General features: G+C 42.2%; 1 protein-coding gene across 4 annotated transcripts in view; it reads left to right on the forward strand.

Moving 5' to 3' along the window:
* Window positions 1-357: 357 nt before the first annotated feature.
* The window catches only part of SUSD4 (sushi domain containing 4), a 73,960-nt gene continuing 57,021 nt past the window's right edge, over window positions 358-17,296 (forward strand). For 2 of the 4 annotated variants that reach the window (XM_054063693.1, XM_054063695.1), the window contains exons 1-2: window positions 358-490; window positions 711-855. In XM_054063693.1, the coding sequence (XP_053919668.1) occupies window positions 726-855 (130 nt within the window). In that variant the 5' untranslated portion in view covers window positions 358-490; window positions 711-725. Of the gene's footprint in view, window positions 491-519; window positions 620-710; window positions 856-16,759; window positions 16,858-17,296 lie in introns of those variants that run through there. The other 2 variants (XM_054063694.1, XM_054063696.1) reach the window with 2 other exon arrangements.

Here is a 17,296-nt window from a genome sequence, read left to right on the forward strand (position 1 = left end):
TGTGGATGCCCCATCCCTGGAGGTGTTCAAGGCCAGGCTGGATGGGGCCTTGGGCAGCTTGGTCTGGTGGGATGTCCCTGCCCATGGCAGGGGGGTTGGCACTTGATTATCTTTAAGGACGCTTCCAATCCAAACTATTCTATGATTCTATGATCCATAACTTCCTTGGGCAACCTGTGCCAGAGCCTCACCACCCTCATCGTGAAGAATTCCTTCCCAATCTCAAGCCTAAATCCTCCCCCCTCTGCCCTCTCTGAGTTGCCCACCCGACCAGAAACAGAGAAAGCCCTGACCTCGCGTTTCTCCCCGTGTGAAGGCTCTCCGTCTCCCCCTCGCAGTGCAGCCGGCTCCCCCCGTCCCCGTCCCCGTCGGGACCCGCCGCGGTGCCGCAGCCCGGTGTGTGCGCGGTGCCGGGGCTGCCGGCGCTCCCGCAGCGCAGGGCTCCCCGCGGGCAGGTGCGCGCTGCGGCTCCGCGCTGCCCCGCTCCCAGGTAGGGCCGCCTGCGCGTGTCTCTGTGTGTGTGCGTGTGCGTGTGCGCGGCTGCCGAGCCGCAGAGGCAGCGGCACCAGCCGCGGAGGTGCCCGCCGGCGCTGGCGGGGGGGGGGGGGAATCCCCGCAGGTATCGGCTGTGAGGGGCGACCCGCGGGGCCGGCGCGGAGCCTGGGGGCAGCGGCCAAGCGGAGCGGCTCGCTCTCTCCCTCTCGTTGCAGGCGGCGGCGAACCGGATGCCTTTGGCGGACAGAAGATGTGTCATGGGAAGCGGGCGAGCGGCGGCGGTGCCCTCCCGGCGGGCGCTGGCCGCGGCGCTGTGGCTGCCGCTGGCGCTCAGCCTCGGCCCGGGGTCGGCGGCGGGCGGTGAGTGAGCAGACACGGGCACGGATTCTCCCTCCGACCCGGCCGAGACACCCCCTCCCCCGGCAGCGGGGAGCGAACTCCATACCCCTGCGTACGGCGCCCTGCGAGGGGTGCGAAGCGCCGCTCCGTCCCGGCTCACCGCAGCCCCCAGCTCGCCCACCCCTCGCCCTCCCGTTCGCCCACCCTTCGCTACCCCAGCTCGCCCACCCCTCGTCCCTTGCTCACCCACCCTCAGCTCCCCCAGCTCGCCCACCCTTCGCCTCCCCCAGCTCGCCCACCCTTCGTCCCCAGCTCGCCCACCCTTCTCTGCTCCGGCTCGTCCACCCCTCGCCCCCAGCTCTCGCCCCCGCCTCGCCTGCCGCGGGGTCGCGCAGCCTCCAGCACCCTGCGTGGGGACCCCGGGAGCGGAGACCCTCGCCCCGGCTAGGGAACAGTGGTCCCGTGTAAGTACAGCGTGATTTTGACACGGTGTCTCTCCCTTTTTTTTTTTTTAAATAAAAACAAAAAAAGAAGCCTTCCCCCTTCTGCGGTCCAGTCAAACATCTCTCAGCTGACTCTTAGTGCTAAATCCCCCTGCAGCTGGGGAAAGCAGACGATTTGGGGCTGAAAATGCAGTGTCCTTCAGCCCTCTCCTCGCCTTATTTGGCATTTTTCATTTTAATTACATTTTTTACACTATCGTTTTAAATTATTGAGGCTGTGAGATATTTTCAGCAGGTACATTTAATTACAAAATTGCTTTAAATTGATTCCATAATTAGACTTGGATTGCTGGAAAAGTCTTAAAGTAAACTGTGTTGCTGTAAAATTAACTTAGATGTGATGATGAGAGCAGCTTCATGTTTCTGCTCCGGCATGGTATAATGTTGGGGGAATAGCCATTTTATGATTGAATTGCATCACTAAGGCAGAGAGAGTCCAATGTAAAAATGGCCTGGGCTTCTTCTCATGCCAAAGACTTACGGCAAAATTTTCTAACTTGAATACCTAAGCCCAAGCAGCTCCGATATAGATGTGTTTTCTGTCACTGAAGATAGACTTAGAGGAATACCGCTGGAGAGTACCTCAAAAGGTCATCTTTTCCAACCTCCTCCTGCTGTGATTCAGTCCTAATTTTCTATCTGGAGATGATAACGCTGTTTTCCAGTAGAAATTCTGTGACTGCCAATGTGATTCCAGCTTAACAAGCTTTTAAACTGTTCCAGTCTCTACGAACCCCTCTTTAGGAATCAATGGCTTTTCTTTTCCTGCAACTGCGTTACACTCAGTCCCTGGACAGCTCACGTTTCAGCGTGATGATGCCATTCTGCCTCTCCTGTGCCTTCCTTACAACTGGAGTTGAGTGAGCTCCTGTCCTTCTCTACCCTCCTTCCTATGGCTCCATTCATAAAAATGAGGCTGTTCCAAGGCCCTCTTCTCCCTGAGGCTGTGTATGCCCTGCAGTTTGGTTGTTGGCATTTATTTAGCTTATTAGTGCAAGAGGTTCTTCAAAATATGGTTTATGTCTTCCTTGAACACTGTAGTCTTCATCACAGCCTGCAATAAATTCCTGTGTGATGTTGATCGTTATTAACACCACTGCTTTTCATCTTGGTATAACTAAATCTATATAAAATTCCATTCATAAGGCATTTTAGGATCTTTCAAGAACTTTTTTTTTGGTCCATAGTCTAGGAAACAGTAACACACTGAACAACTATGCATTGGTAAAATAGCCAGCAAAAGGTATTTATTGCTGGTCTTAAGTTCTTATTGCTGTTATTTTCTACTGTGGTTGTGCCTGTAAGTTAGGCACTATATAGATACCTGTAATAGCTCTTTCGTGTGGTATAGTACATGGATGTTGGGGTTTTTTTTTCGCCCTGAGTAATTTGAGTGGAGAAAAATAATGAGCTTTGTAATTAGAGCAGAGGACTGTAAATTAGGATCTCTCCTATTTTGGGCTCTTTGTATCTCTGAGAGAGCGTACTGTGCTTACACAGCTTGTGACCCAGAGTTTGAGAACTTGTAAGCAGCTGTTGACATGGACCAGAACTGTGGTTTCCTGGGACCTTTGAAAGTATTGTTTCTGTGGGACTCTTGTCTTATGGGTTTTTATATCCAGACAAAAGTCACGTGGCGCTACTGATTGCTTTGGAAAATGTAGCCCCAATCTCTTTCTATCTTCTCATTATCTGTTAAATAAGGATAATCATACTTCTCTCAGAGACGTGAAAAGGGCTTTGATGACATTTAATGAAAATACTATGGAGGTGGAAAGAATTTGTTTCAAAAGCGTTAGAAAAACAGCAGTAACAATATGCTGAAATAGAAACTACCTTATTAAAAATGAAAAGGAATAGTTTAAGGGTTATTTTTTCTATAAAACTATCCACAGCTTACATCTTGGATCTCATTTATAGCTTCTTCCCTTCCTTAGCTAATAGCAGGATTTGGCCCTTGTAATAATCCTGTCATGACTTGTGTGACTCCTATTTTATATCTGACTAAGCTCTATTGATTATCATGTTCTACCATTTCACCCCAAATCAATACTACTTATAACTTTTTTTTTTCTTGTCAATAACCCTACAGAGAATAACTCTGTTTATTACATTCTGACTTTCTCAGAAGTGGATCTAGCAGAAAATTTGCTGTAGAGGTGAACTCAAATGAACAAACCTTTCAGTTATCCATATCCCTCATTCCTCCCTGATGTATTTAACTCTGCTGACACCAAGGATAAAATAAATCTCTCATACTTTAGGTTGTGGCTTTCATCTAATCATCTTTGTTTATCTTGCTTTTCACTATAATTCCTCAGTGTAGGGAGAAAAAAAAGAAAGAAAATAAGAAAGTAGAAGCAGGGTGGGAAGGCTAGTAAGAGGAAAAATGAAATGTGCAAGTGGATGGAGCCGATGACAAGTTATTTCAGAGTTTTAAGGCAATGTACAGTTCACTATCGAACCTGTAGTATTGAGATAATAGCTCTAAGAATATAGTTTTACATACACATCAAATTCCTGGAATTATATTAAAATTGTGGAGGGGGAGGGAATCTAAAAGGAAAGGGAGAAAAGAATTTTGGTAAGCTTCTAGTTTTGAAGTTGGTTATGTGGCCACCATTGTACTCGGATGTCTACTGTGCTCATATCTGCTTTATTGTCCTCGGTCGGTTGGGTAATCTCTGTTCTTCTGCAGTGTCTACTGTACGGCCCAATGGAGAGCCTCAGAGCTACAACATGCATCTCCATTTGATGGGGACATGGGCTGTCACTTCATCTTGCCTCCTGACCTCAAGCAGGGTCAGGTGTACTCCTGTTCCTCTTGCATTTAATCTTCTTCTTAAAAATTCTCCACCTCTCCTTTAAGGACCCTCTGCCAGTGCTTCATCACATCAGCCTTCATACTGGAAATTTTTTACTAAGATCTAACCTGAAGCATCCTTGCTGCTGTTTAAGTCTACCATTTCTCATCTTGTTCATGGCGGATGCCCAGCAGAGCTGCTGCTCCTCAGCTTTCTGGCTGCCGTTCATGTTCTGTTACTTGTCTTCGGTCTTGTGCTGCAGAAATGCAGACTCCAGTTCCTCCAAAGACTCCAGTTTCTTCAAACTTTTTGTAAGTCTATATCACGTTTTGTAGGTTTCTTGTCATTCAGACCATGAGCTTGCTCCCGTGAAGTCGTGTCTTTGTGGAGTACGCTGCCCAGCAGCCTCACCAGCACTGAACAGAGCTGAGGGATAACTGTCCGTGCATTAGAGGCTCCATGGATATAGTGGCTACCCAAAACACATCTCTCATGTTTCTGAGGATGGTGGACTAGTTTCTTTGGGGTTTTCATGTGTGCTGATGGTGCGGGCCTACCATTATGCTTATTTTTTGTTAATCAGCAGTTGTTTTTGCAAGAGAAGACAGCCAAAGATTCCCCCCAATTGCCTTGCATACACTTTTGAGATTATAAAATTTTTCTGAATCATCAAAATGTTTTCTGATACCCTCTTGCTAAATTTGTAGTTATTTTCCTCACACCCTCTGTGTGTCTGCTTCACTTGTCAAGCAAAACAGACATTTCAGCCTCGAGTTCTGATATGGTCAGTTGTTTTGCAGGATTGTTGTTAACCTCCAGGTTATTGGAGAAACTCAGTATTTTGGAAGGAACAGATTTTCCCCACCGCGACACGATCTTATTCTCAATCCCAGATCTGCCTCATACAACCTCTGTTCCACTCTCTGCAGACTTGAGATAGCAGTTAAGTACCATTTTGTAACATTTCTGACTGCAAGTGGCAAGGCCAATGACATCTTAGGATGGCAGCTTGTCATTTGTCTTAGTGGCACATCATTCTTTAATTGGTTTCTTAGCACCCTGCAGGAAGCAGGTTTATCCCTCATTTGCCTTGTGATTTGGAGACTGCAGTTAACTTTCCTTCTCTGTTTTGCTCCCTTACTCCCAGAATTACAGTCGAGTATCTTTGATCTCTGTAATAGGGATGATTACAACTTTAGAAGAATGAATTAATTACGCTTTGCTTGATTTTCTCATCTGTAAAGTAGATAAGCAATGTATTTCACGGGCATGTTATAAGGTAGTTTGAGAACCTCCCAAAGAAAATGTTACAGGAGTGAGAAACAGGGATTTTAAGAAAGTATAAACGGAAGTTTACCAAAGTAGTACATCCTTGAACATTCGTTTTTATTGTCGTTGTGTGGGTTAATAATTAAACATTATCTCCAGACTAGGAAGATGTAATTAATTTTTTTTTTTTACTTTCACAGTTTATGGATTTTTGCTATAATGTTCATCATGTACTCTATTTTTTCCCAAGTATTGCCTACCTCTGATTGTGATCCATGGTTTTTATAACAAAACACGTTATTATAAGAAGAAAAACTTGCACTAATGCTGTGAATTTCAGTGATGTTTTAAACATGAAAAGGACAAGAAAGTGTAGCCTGAATTCATATTTGCTATGTGCTGGTGCACATGTGAATGAAAAATGGGCTGCATTTAGTGGTAAACGTAACTTAGTCAGAAAATGAGCTCGAGGGATAAAGCAGTGTACAATTTCATTCAGTAAGTGTAAAAATTAGCTTTGCTAACATATTAAGGAGATTGAAGGTACATGTATCTTACCAAATTCAGCAATTTAACTGTGAAACCAACATCTCCTCACTTGGTTTTACATCTTCTCAGCTACTTTCTTCGATGTGGCACAAGCATAGCACGATGAAACCAATTACAGGCTGTACATCTACTAGATTTCACAGTGAAGAAGTTTATAGCAGCAGTTTTAACATCCATGCTTATCTTCTGACTCTCTTAGCCCATTGCTTCTGTTGACAGAGTTTGGCTGTCTCTTTTCCAGAGGGGGCTCCCAATGGCTTTTTCTGAACAGCTGCGCTGCTGATGGGATTTATCTGAATCGCGATCTTTCTGTCTCTGCATACTGAAAACAGTGGAAGAAGTTGTTGGTGCCAACTGTGCTAACTAAGCTCCCCTGGGAACAATGTGTTGGATGTGTTTACACACTTGTAACACATGGGTGACTCCTGAATCATATCAACTTTTAATTTCGGTAGTGTCCATACTCGGTTGCTTTTCTGCTTGATACTAAGGGGTTATACAAAGCTTTTTCACTGCCAGGAAGTTCCAGGTGAAGATAACCAGGTGATCAGGCCCAGTGAATATGGGTTTATGAAAGGCAGGTCCTGCCAAACTAACTTGTTTGCTTTCTATGACAAGGTCACCTGCTTAATGGATGAGGGAAGGGCTGTGGATGTGGTGTACTTGGACTTCAGTAAAGCCTTTGAAACCATTTTTCACAGTATTCTGCTTGAGAAATTGACTGCCATTGTCCTGGACGGGCATACCCTCTGCTAGGTAAAAAACTGGCTGGATGACCGGGCACAAAGAGTGATGGTAAATAGAGTTAAATCCGGTTGAAGACAAGTGGTGTCCCCCAAGGCTCGGTATTGGATCCAGTTCTGTTCATATCTTTATCCATGATATGGATGAGGGGATTGAGTGTACCCTGAGTAAGTTCGCAGATGACACTAAACTGGGCGGAAGTGTTGATCTGCTTGAGAACCGGAAAGCTCTGCCCTGAGACCAAGAGGAGGAGGTTCATCAACGCTAAGTGCTGAGTCCTGCACTTGGGACACAACAACCCCGTGCAGAGCTATAGGCTTGGGGAGAGTGGCTGGAAAGCTGCCTGACAGAGAAGGACCTGAGGGTGTAGGCTGACAGTCAGCTGAACATGAGCCAGCAGTGGCCCAGGTGGCCAAGAAGGCCAAGGGCATCCTGGCCTTTTTCAGAAACAGCGTGGCCAGGAGGACCACAGAAGTGGTTGTGCCCCTGTACTGGGTGTTGGTGAGGCTGCACTTCAAATACTGGGTTCAGTTTTGGGCCTCTCACCACAAGAAAGACATTTAGGTGCCAGAGTGTGTGCAGAGAAGGGCAAGAAAGATAGTGAAGTGGCTGGAGAACAAATCTTATGAGGAGCAGCTGAGGGAACTGGGACTGTCTAGCCTAGAGAAGGGGAGGCTGAGGGGAGACCTTATCACTGTCTACAGCTACCTGAAAGGAGATTGTAGTGAGGTGGGTGTTGTTCTCTTCTCCCAAGTGACAGGTGATGGGACAGGAGGGAACGGCCTCAAGTTGCACCAGGGAAGGTTCAGATTAGACAGGAAAACTTTATTCACTGAAAAGGTTATCAGGCAAAAGAACTGAGGCTGCTGAGGAGGGTGTTTGAGTATATACAAGAAATATTTTACCAGGGTCTAACCTGGAGCATCCTTGCTGCTGTTTAAGTCTACTATTTCTCATCTTGTTCATGGCAGATGTTAAGCAGAGCTGCTGCTCCTCAGCTTTCTGGCTGCCTTTCATGTTCTGTTCCTTGTCTTTGGTCTTGTGCTGCAGAAATGCAGACTCCAGTTCCTCCACAGACTGGATGGTTCCAGTTTCTTCAAACTTTTCCCTAAGTAAGCATCATGCGTCCCTGGACGTGTTTAAAACATGGGTAGATGAAGTGCTTAGAGATATGATTTAGTAGTGGACAGGTATGGTTGATCTTGGTGATCTCAGAGGTTTTTTCTTAATCAAGCAATTCTCTGATTCCAGAATTTATCAGCAGGGGCATTTCTGTGTTAAACAAGCCTTGTATTTCTCAGTATGATGAACTTTAGGAACTAGAATATGGAGCTTTTTTCCCAGTGTTGCTACTTACTTTTGATAAGCATGAAACCCATCACTTGTCAAATATTCTTGCTTGTGTTGGTTTAATAGTAACAATGGTGACAAAAATGTGAGTTTTTTTTAAATACAGCCCTTCTCATGTATAGAGTTCAGAGCACTTCATAAAGAAAAAGTAAGTTTTATTATGTCCCTTTGTAGATGGGGAAATCACTATGGAAAGATTAAATACTTGAAGACGTTTCACACAAGAAAGAGATTTCAGCATAGACTGGGAAGAGATGCTCTGAATCTTTGTCCAGTATTTTATTCTGTAAATAGAATTTAGGGAAATTCCTAATCCACATTTGTATGATACGGCCTTCATTATAGGATTTTTGGCTGTAACTCTCTCCTGACTGAAATGAGCAGAAGATTTCTATTCACATAAATTGCCAGTCCAATCACAGAGGGAGTTTTTCCAGTATAGTTTATTTGCTTTACTCCCTTATGTCTGAGACAGCACGTGGCATGTTTCCAGACACTGAAAACATCATCCTCTGAATAATGAAAAAAATAAGAAAATGTTATAAGTTAGAGTTGAGCCCTGAAAAACAGTATCATGCAGTTTCTCATAGTGCAAAGCACGTATGAACAGGACTGATATTTCTGCCTTGCTTGATCACATGGTCCGTGATTATAGTTTACATGAAAGGGAAACATTAGAATAGTATTGCATGTGATTTTTAAATAATTCTAACATACTTACGCAGTTAGAAAGAAGAGCATTACATGAGCAGGTAGCTCCATGCAGGCTGTAGCATGAGTGCCGTTGCCTTATACCACCCATCACAGTTTAGAAATCAGTGCATTTAATGCGGTCTTGTAAAAAAATAGTTCAGCTTACAACTTGTTGTTCATAAAAACATAAGGTGTAGTGTAAACGACATAGAAGGATGAAATGGGTACCGTGTCTTGTCCTTAGCTGTTTTATTTGCTTCCTGCAGGTGGTAAAACAGTGCTAAATGCAGAGCTGAGAAGCCTCTCAGGGCTAGGGGTGCAGCAGAGTTTCTGTGTAATGCCAAATTCCTTAGTAAAAATTTACAAAAACTGAAAAAAAAAGAATTGCTTAGAAACTGTAAAAAGGATACAGGGCTTACAACAGGCTAGAGAAGAAAATAGGTTAGAGTTACTAAGGGTTAGATTATGTAGAAGCTGGGTTATCAAGGTTATCATGAGATAGTATCCTAAAAATAAACTCTCTTGTAGACTGCTAAAGGAAAAGCAGGGTACAGCATGCACATGAATTGGGGGAATCATTATATCACTGGACTCCCATTCTGGAGACCTAGAGAATACACTAAAAAGAAGAGGTTGTCTTTGAAAGTGCAAAGTCTTCAGATCTTTTTCTGGTACTGCAGAAAGGCAGCAGCACACATAGCTGTTGATCTGTCAGGAGACTGGAGAGCACCATACAGATTCAAGAGAAAAGCTCCCATACATGCTGGGAGGGAGAAGAACAATCTCAGAAGTGGAAGCCTGCATCCTGTTCTCACTTCCATCATTAGCACCTAAGGATGTGTAAACTGAAAAAAACATAGAATAAAACATTCATGTCCACCTGTCTGGAGATGGGACAATAGACTTGAGAGCAGAGTCACAGGACTGGAAAAGACCTCAGAAGCACCTGTAGTTCATCCTTTTGCCCAGAACAGGACTCTCGACCATACCTCAGGGAAGTTGATATCCAAGACCTTATGATGGAAACTCTACAGTAGTTTCCCTGAGTATCTGTTCCAGTGCGTCCCTCTCTTAACCATTAAAGAGGTTTTTCTGAAGTTTAATTTGAATCTTCCTCACTGTAACAAAGGGCTCTGCAAGGATTTATGTCTCTAGCGTGGGATTCCCAAATGTTATGTTCTCCGTGGTGCTGCCTGTCTGTGCAAATCTACCAGTGCTGTGTCTTTGACCATCCTGATTGCTGCTACCTCTTCCCTGGATCTGGGTGGGAAGAATCCTGGCTACTCCCACTCAGGAAAGTGTTCCTGAAAAGTGAGATATTAGTTAACAGCTAGAGAACTAAGGTTTAGCTATAACTGCCTCACGTTCATAAGTTGCTGACAATACAGAGGGAGTCTTTGTGATTCTTCGTGGTGGAACTTATATTTTTCTAGTTTACTTAAGGTCACAACTGAGTTTGTATTTAACACAAAATCAGATATCTTAGCAGCAATCAAAAAAACTCAGCTTTGCCCTGCTAGTTTGGAAGGGCTTGCAAGGATTTTCCAAAGTCACAATCAGAAAGAATCAGGAAAAAATCTCAGAGCGTTCTTATAAAAGATCCTTATTTACACTCTGTTCTCCTTGGGGATATTAGATCAACTCTTTGTACTTGATCGTGATATAAACGGTATGGTTATTGCCACTCTAAATTGCACCCAAGTGAATTTGTGTTTTAATTCTGTAGACTGAGTGAAGTTGTATATATTGAATAGCCCTGTGGTAATAGATTGCATCCACACAAAAGCCAGTCAGTAACTTAAGAATTCTGTGTGTGTGTATGCAAACAAACAATTTTAACAGGAATTTTTAGAAGCAGCTACTTACGGCTGTCACTTCCAGTACCTGAATCCCATTCCCAGTAAGATGGGTGCTAGGGGTGGATATCCAGAAAGATTGTGTCATTCAGGAATCTGGAGTGGCACAGGGAGAGGTGGGAGATGTTAGAACATGTGTGGGGAAAATTTGCTTTTCTAGGCTAAAAATGGAATTTTGAGAGTTTTAGAGCAATGCTAAGCTGAATTAGCAGGAGGAGAACTGTGATTGTGTGGGGATTGCTGTCAAAAGAATACTTGTTTAAGTAGTTTTTGTGGCTATAGCCTTCATGGCATAGTGTATGTCTTTTATTTATTTCCAATAGTCTTTGTAAGCCTTCTATGCTATTCCCGTGTTTGTGTGATAATGATTTGCATTCTGAAGGCCATTGGTACTTATGAGATAGACAGTCATTATTCTGCATCTCTCCACTTAGTTGTCATTTTTAGGGATATTTTGTACACATCATATTACTCAGAGAAAACACAAATGATCTACTTAGAACTGAAAATAAATAATAAATAATTTTATCTCCTGTAAATTGGACTTCTAAAATAGCTTGATTGCAATTACCAGCTTTGCAGTAATCTTGAAGGAATTAAGATAAAATGGCCTTATCATGAGCAACAGTAAAAATGAGAATACACAAACATTTGTCTTGGTCTTGTAAAATCCAGAACATCCTCCTCTCCTCCGAAGGAGGACCATGACTCCTAAGAAGAACAGTCACAGCTGTTCTGTGGAAGCATTAAGCATTACACTGCTGCAACTACAACACCAGCTCCCCCTCCTTAGCTTCAGACGTAACCATCCTGGGCAGTTCTAACCATTGCTGACTTGTATAAGCACATGCTCTCATTTTTGCATTCTTTTTTTTTTTTTATTTCTCTGAGACCTGAGGCTTTAATGTGAGTCTAGGAAAGAAGTATGGAGGATACAGCCTCTCTTTTCATTAAATGTAACTCCAGGTTAATAGCCCAGAGGTGCAGGCATTCAGTATCCCACCCCTTTGGGCTCCTCAGTAAGCCCTTCAGTCATGGAAGAAAGCAAGAAGCAATCCCAGTTCCAATAAATGATTGGGACCTTGGATTAAAAAATCAGTTATGATAGGTTTTACGATTTTACTTGGGTTTTTTTGTAGTATATTGATTTTTGTGCCTTGCTTAATCAAATTAGTGCAAAGCTTGATTGATAGAGCATTAAGACAAATATTAGTAATTCATGAAAACCAAAAAGGGGGAGATGTTGGAAGAGATGGTGAGCAAGAAATGGCCACGAGTGTTGTTAAGCCTCTGGAGCAGGAGTACAGAACATTTAATATCCAGCAAGCCATGGGCCTGAGAAGAATAAACATCGCTGGCAGTAACAAGAAGGCATGAAAATAATAACAGTGGTCACAAGGAGGTTGGAATGAGAAAAACATACTGTGGAAATTTTTATGAGGGACTTGTGGGAGTGCTGTTGACATTTTTCGTAAGGTATAAATATGAGCTTGTAACAATAAGCTAGGTCTTAGCTTGAAACGAAAGCTGAGTCTGTGCATGGTAATAAGCCTTGACACCCCTCTTTTAAGTCTTACAATTTTTTCTGCTGTAGTCTGGTCTGTCGGCAGCATTTGGATACCTCTCCCATTGCAGTGTCCACATTTTAAAACCTTCCTTCTCTGTTACATGATTCATATCTCAAAGAGTGGGGTCGTTGTGTCAGGCTTTAGCCCCTTCTCTTTTTAGAAGAATAACACTCAGACCATTTCTGACCAATTGCACAAATGGAAGAATCCATCTTTCAAATCTAGCAGAGGCATACTGATAGCCTGTGCGTCATCTGTCACTGTTGCACTTATCCCGTAAATTTATCTCAGAGACTAGCACAAAAATGGTATTGTCTAGGACTGATTTTGTCAAGACTAGGCTTGTTTGCAGAAGCTAGGATATTTTAGTCCAAAGGGAATATCCAGTGGAAATGTTCACCAAAAAAAATATACGAATTATTATGAAATGTGTGTAGATGAAGCCCAACTCCGTTATACATATGATCTCTGAAAATGAGTCAGGGTGAGACACACCACTGCACACCAGCTGTAAGAGCTGCAGGGGAAGAAATTGCAGGAAAGGGCACAGGGACCGGAAGGGGCATCTGGTGATAAAGAAGAGGTACATAACTATCTTTGTATGCACCCATGCAATAATGCACTTAAGTGTGCCCTTATTAACCTTATAGATCGATCGATAGATAGATGACAGACAGACAGACAGTGCATACACGCAGGATAAGATTAAGAAACTAAAAAAGACTCTAGCAGTGAAATTGTAGAAAATATGCTATTCTCATTGACTGTAATTCTAAGGTTCTTGTGGTTGTACTTAATATTTACAGGGTTGCTATTTACACTGCAAAATGGATAAGTGTTGCATCTAAGGCTTCTGTTTGGGTGCAAGAATGATATTAGATTCATATGAGAGATGGAGAACACAATTATGTTTGGTGTATTTAGATTCTATTTCAATTTTTTCATACACAGTAACATTACAGAGAAGGACTTCATTCCTCACTTAAAAGAGAAATCCATCAGATAAATTGCATTACTGTACAGAGAGGGATTTTGTCAAAACCAGGATGAAAGATGCCTTTTTGCAGTAGCCTTGATGTGATGGGAGGTGTTTTCAGCTCTGGTTTCTGCATGTGGTGGAGTTTTCTCAGTTCTTCCAACAGGCTATCTGAGAGATGTTGTAGAGCAAGTAGATCAGAAAGTTAGTATGTTGGCTAGGCCAGATTTGCCAGATTTACAAGGATCTAACTTGATAAATCATGCTGAAAAAATTCTATTTATTTAAAACATTTCTTTTAGAATGCTAGCATTATTAGTATATAAAGAAAATACAAGGGGACATTCATTTAAATTCTCTCAGGATTACGTCCACTAAAGAGATTATGCCACAGGGCATTAGTATCGCCGGTAAATGATTCATTACATTTGCTGTTCTGTCCTGTTTAAAGATGTGATTTAAAAATGCAGACTTTCAGAGGAAAGAGTTAGAAATCTGATCTGAAGTCTGATAATTATTTTTGTCAGGGAAACAATGTAACAGCTCCCAGTTGTGACTATGTACTCATCTTAGCATTTGCTTTTTGGTGTACTAGAATTCAGTTTAATTCTTTGGTTGTTGGATAGGAAAAAGTCCTTTGATAGTGTATCTATGCATATGTTGTTAGAAAAAAGAATTATCTATATGCTAATTTTTTCTGTCTTTGCGGTTGAGTGATTTGATTATCATAAAATTTCCTCTGGAGTACAAAAGCAAAGCAGTATGGGGAGCTGCAGCAGAGTTTCAAGAGCCAATGAGACTGGCAGCTTGCTGTGAGTGTTAACATGCTATTGCTGTTTGTTAGTTTGGAAATACCATTTCCTGGTTTTCCCCTGATCTGAATGTCTTTGGAAATAGGATGATGCAGGGGTTTTCCTATTCGTCAACTTTCCATATCTCCTTCTTGCTCCGAGGCAGTCGTTAAGGCCATGGAGGTTCTGATTGCCAGCAGTGCTGCAAGATTTCCTAGAAGAGCAAATTTAGATCCTCTATTTTATCTTCTACACTCGACCTTGGGAATGAAGGAGGTAGGGATGAGTGGAGGTTATATGAGACAAAGAGATTTGACCTTATGAAACAATTCTAAAACAGTGCCTCACCTCACTATACATGCAGGGATGAAGAAAATCTCGTGTTTCTAGAACACAAGATGATGACAGTCCTTCTGGTTGGATAAACAGCCTCTTCTTTTAGCATCTAAAGACCACTCATTCTTGCTTCCTTATACTCTTGTTAACCCATATTATCTCCTCCTCTGACCTATTTTCAAAAATATGTAACTGAAAATAAAACAAATAGGTGGATTGATGTGTTTTCAGGGAGATTCTCTGGGAAGCAGAAAGGCACTTTAAACATGCTTAATATGTTTCTTTTGTAATTTGTCTCCTGCTCAGCCTTCTGCAGATCATCTGGTCTAACTGTCTAGATCAGCCAGCTTTAAAAAAAATACAACACTAACATTTTATAACCATTTGACTTGATACCAAAAGAAGGATAGGAAAAAAAAAAAAGACAGGATGTAGTAGATAGGGAAGAATGGAGATTGAGTGATGTACTATTCAGAGGTTTATGTATAACTTCCCTTTTCTTCCTGGTTGTAATGGTAATTTCAGCTTTGACTCTCTTATTGAACTTGACTGTATTGATTTGGTTTGTTCCTGGACTATCGTACTAAGTTTTGAAACCAAGTGCTGGTTGGTGCCCAGTTCCTGAGTGCTCATGTCCTTACACTCATTTCATGATTCATGGTGGGAAGGGAATTATTCTGTGCATATAAGCCTAATGACCTGAATTTGTAAAGCTAAATAGCAACACTTCTACTGGCATGACTGCTCTGAAGGGGAGACAGTGGAGCAAAGGTTCGTCTTTCTGTACCAGCTGCGTCTTTGTTGTACAATCTGATCTAACTGAGAGGTTTAACTTTCATGTTTCTGTTTTTAATCAGACTTCTGCAAGATGTTACGCATCTGTTTGGTTTCTTGTCATAATAGCCTTGCTTTCTACTTTAGAGAATGGCTTTCTGCTCTTTTGGTTTGATATGGGTCCATGTTTAGTACTTCTAAGGACAGAGACTTTGCAACTTGAACTGTTGCTGGAAACAGCCAGATTAGAAAAGGTAACTGATTTAACTGAAACAGGGACACAGAAATCTTTGGATCGGGTTTGTGCTAGTCAAAGCATAAGTATTTTCTCCATTTCCCTTCAGAATGCTAATTATTTTATGTTTAAAGGATAATTTTCAGAGGTGAAACATTTTGTAGTACTGATACAGTAAAGGAAGAATCATGTTTTCCTGCAGGATAACTGATTCAGATTCAGTTTGTAAAATTACACTGACTGCTGAAGCTTTTGCTCCTCATCTTGTAGAGTGCTGCAAAGCCTGGCAGGTTGCATGCCCTCTGCATTTCTGCCAGGTTTACTTGAGAAATTAACTGGTCATTAAATTCCCTGTGGCACCCAAACAGTTCCAGTTTCTAACACTGAATCTCTATGTAAAGATGAGTGGTGGTACTGTCAGATTTGGAAGAGAAAAACATGCTTACATCTTAAAAAAATTGGTTAAGTGACTTTGCTGCTTGAGAATTGGCTTAGGCGCTGCAGTAAACTTAAGGTCTATAAACTTTCAGTGAAAAAAAAAGCCCTGAGCTACTGTGAAGGTGCAGAATAGACCAGAGAGGTGCTACTGCCTTTGAGATACTTGCTAAGAGTATGACCAGAGCAAAAGCATGCATTCAGATTACATGGATAATGTAGGTCTTAGAGTGTAGCTCATGGTGGTGATGCAGCATACTTGATAAGAAGACTGCTTGTACATTAGGTTGAAGAATAGATTTTTATTCTTAAATCACAGTAGGAAACTGCACACACCTTTTCTTGGAAAAAAAACCCCTTACCAGTATTATATCTAATTTGAAATATTTCTTAAGAAGGACATATGGTGGTGAATGTCAACTGAGCAGTACTAGTATGTTCTCTGTAATCAAGCCTCATTCTGCTACATATGGAAGATTTATCTGAGGCAAAAAAGGAAGTAAGGGCAGAGAATAAGGAATATGGGGGAAGAATGTGCCTTGCATTATCAGGGGATTGCAAACTCAGATATAATAAGGCACAGACATTTTGTCAAAGAAGTTGAATATGTAAGTTTAAAGCTTGCTCTAGGCACTTTTGACTTGGCCAGCACTTCCAGCAGCTGATAACCTAAAGTGACACTGACCTTGGCAGACCTACAAGGGTAAGCTTTGCACAGGGATGAATTATTTCTTGATCAGTTGCGCAAGTATATGAGGCACAGTTGAGGATTCCTTCTGTATTGATTATGGATGCTTGTTTTTTCCCAGAACAAACATATGGATTGCAGATAGTGGAAGTAGAATCAGTACCTCTGTGTATTTGAGCTCTTCTGTATCCATTACATGATATCGCAGGGCACAGTGATGCCACTGAGCTTATGCTATGCCTCCCTCTCCTTGCTTTTTTGACTCATTCCATTTTAAAACTGAAATGCGTGGAATAGGAAATATTGGTTTTGTTCAGTAACTCCTTGCACAGCTGGGTTTTTTTTTGCCGGGCTGCCTTTTCCTGGCCTTGTTGCGTTTATGTCCAGTGGATGCTTCATAACCTGTGCTTGTGGACACACAATTGCAATTCCACGGGTAATTTCCAAGCATCGTAAGTGTCTGCGTAGTGGTTGTCAATGTTTAGAGACATAGTGGTGGCAATTTAGCCGCAATGTCGCTATTTTTAATCCATCCTCTGTGTACTGAATCACTGTATCTTTTGCTAAATCAGTCAGGGTCTGTGGGTGTTAAATGCAGCTAGGATGTAAATCCTTTTTCTTGTGAGCAGCTACCCAGATTCAGGAAATAAAATGCCACAGTGAGAAGAGAGCCCAGTTGTACTCTTCCCATGCTAATTGTAGTGGTTTCTATTAGTGGAATTGGGCAATTCTGGATGCACAGCAAAATCCAAGCCCTATTCTGGAAGGTCACAAATTTTGACCCAGTGGACAGAGCTTTTTGATTTCTTGGACTAACAGAATGCTGTCAATGCCAGAAGTCCCACACATATTCTCATTTTAGGCTTAATATATGAAAATTCTTGTGATTAA

Source organism: Cuculus canorus, chromosome 3 (genome assembly GCF_017976375.1).
Source record: "Cuculus canorus isolate bCucCan1 chromosome 3, bCucCan1.pri, whole genome shotgun sequence".
Taxonomy (NCBI): Eukaryota; Metazoa; Chordata; class Aves; order Cuculiformes; family Cuculidae; genus Cuculus; species Cuculus canorus.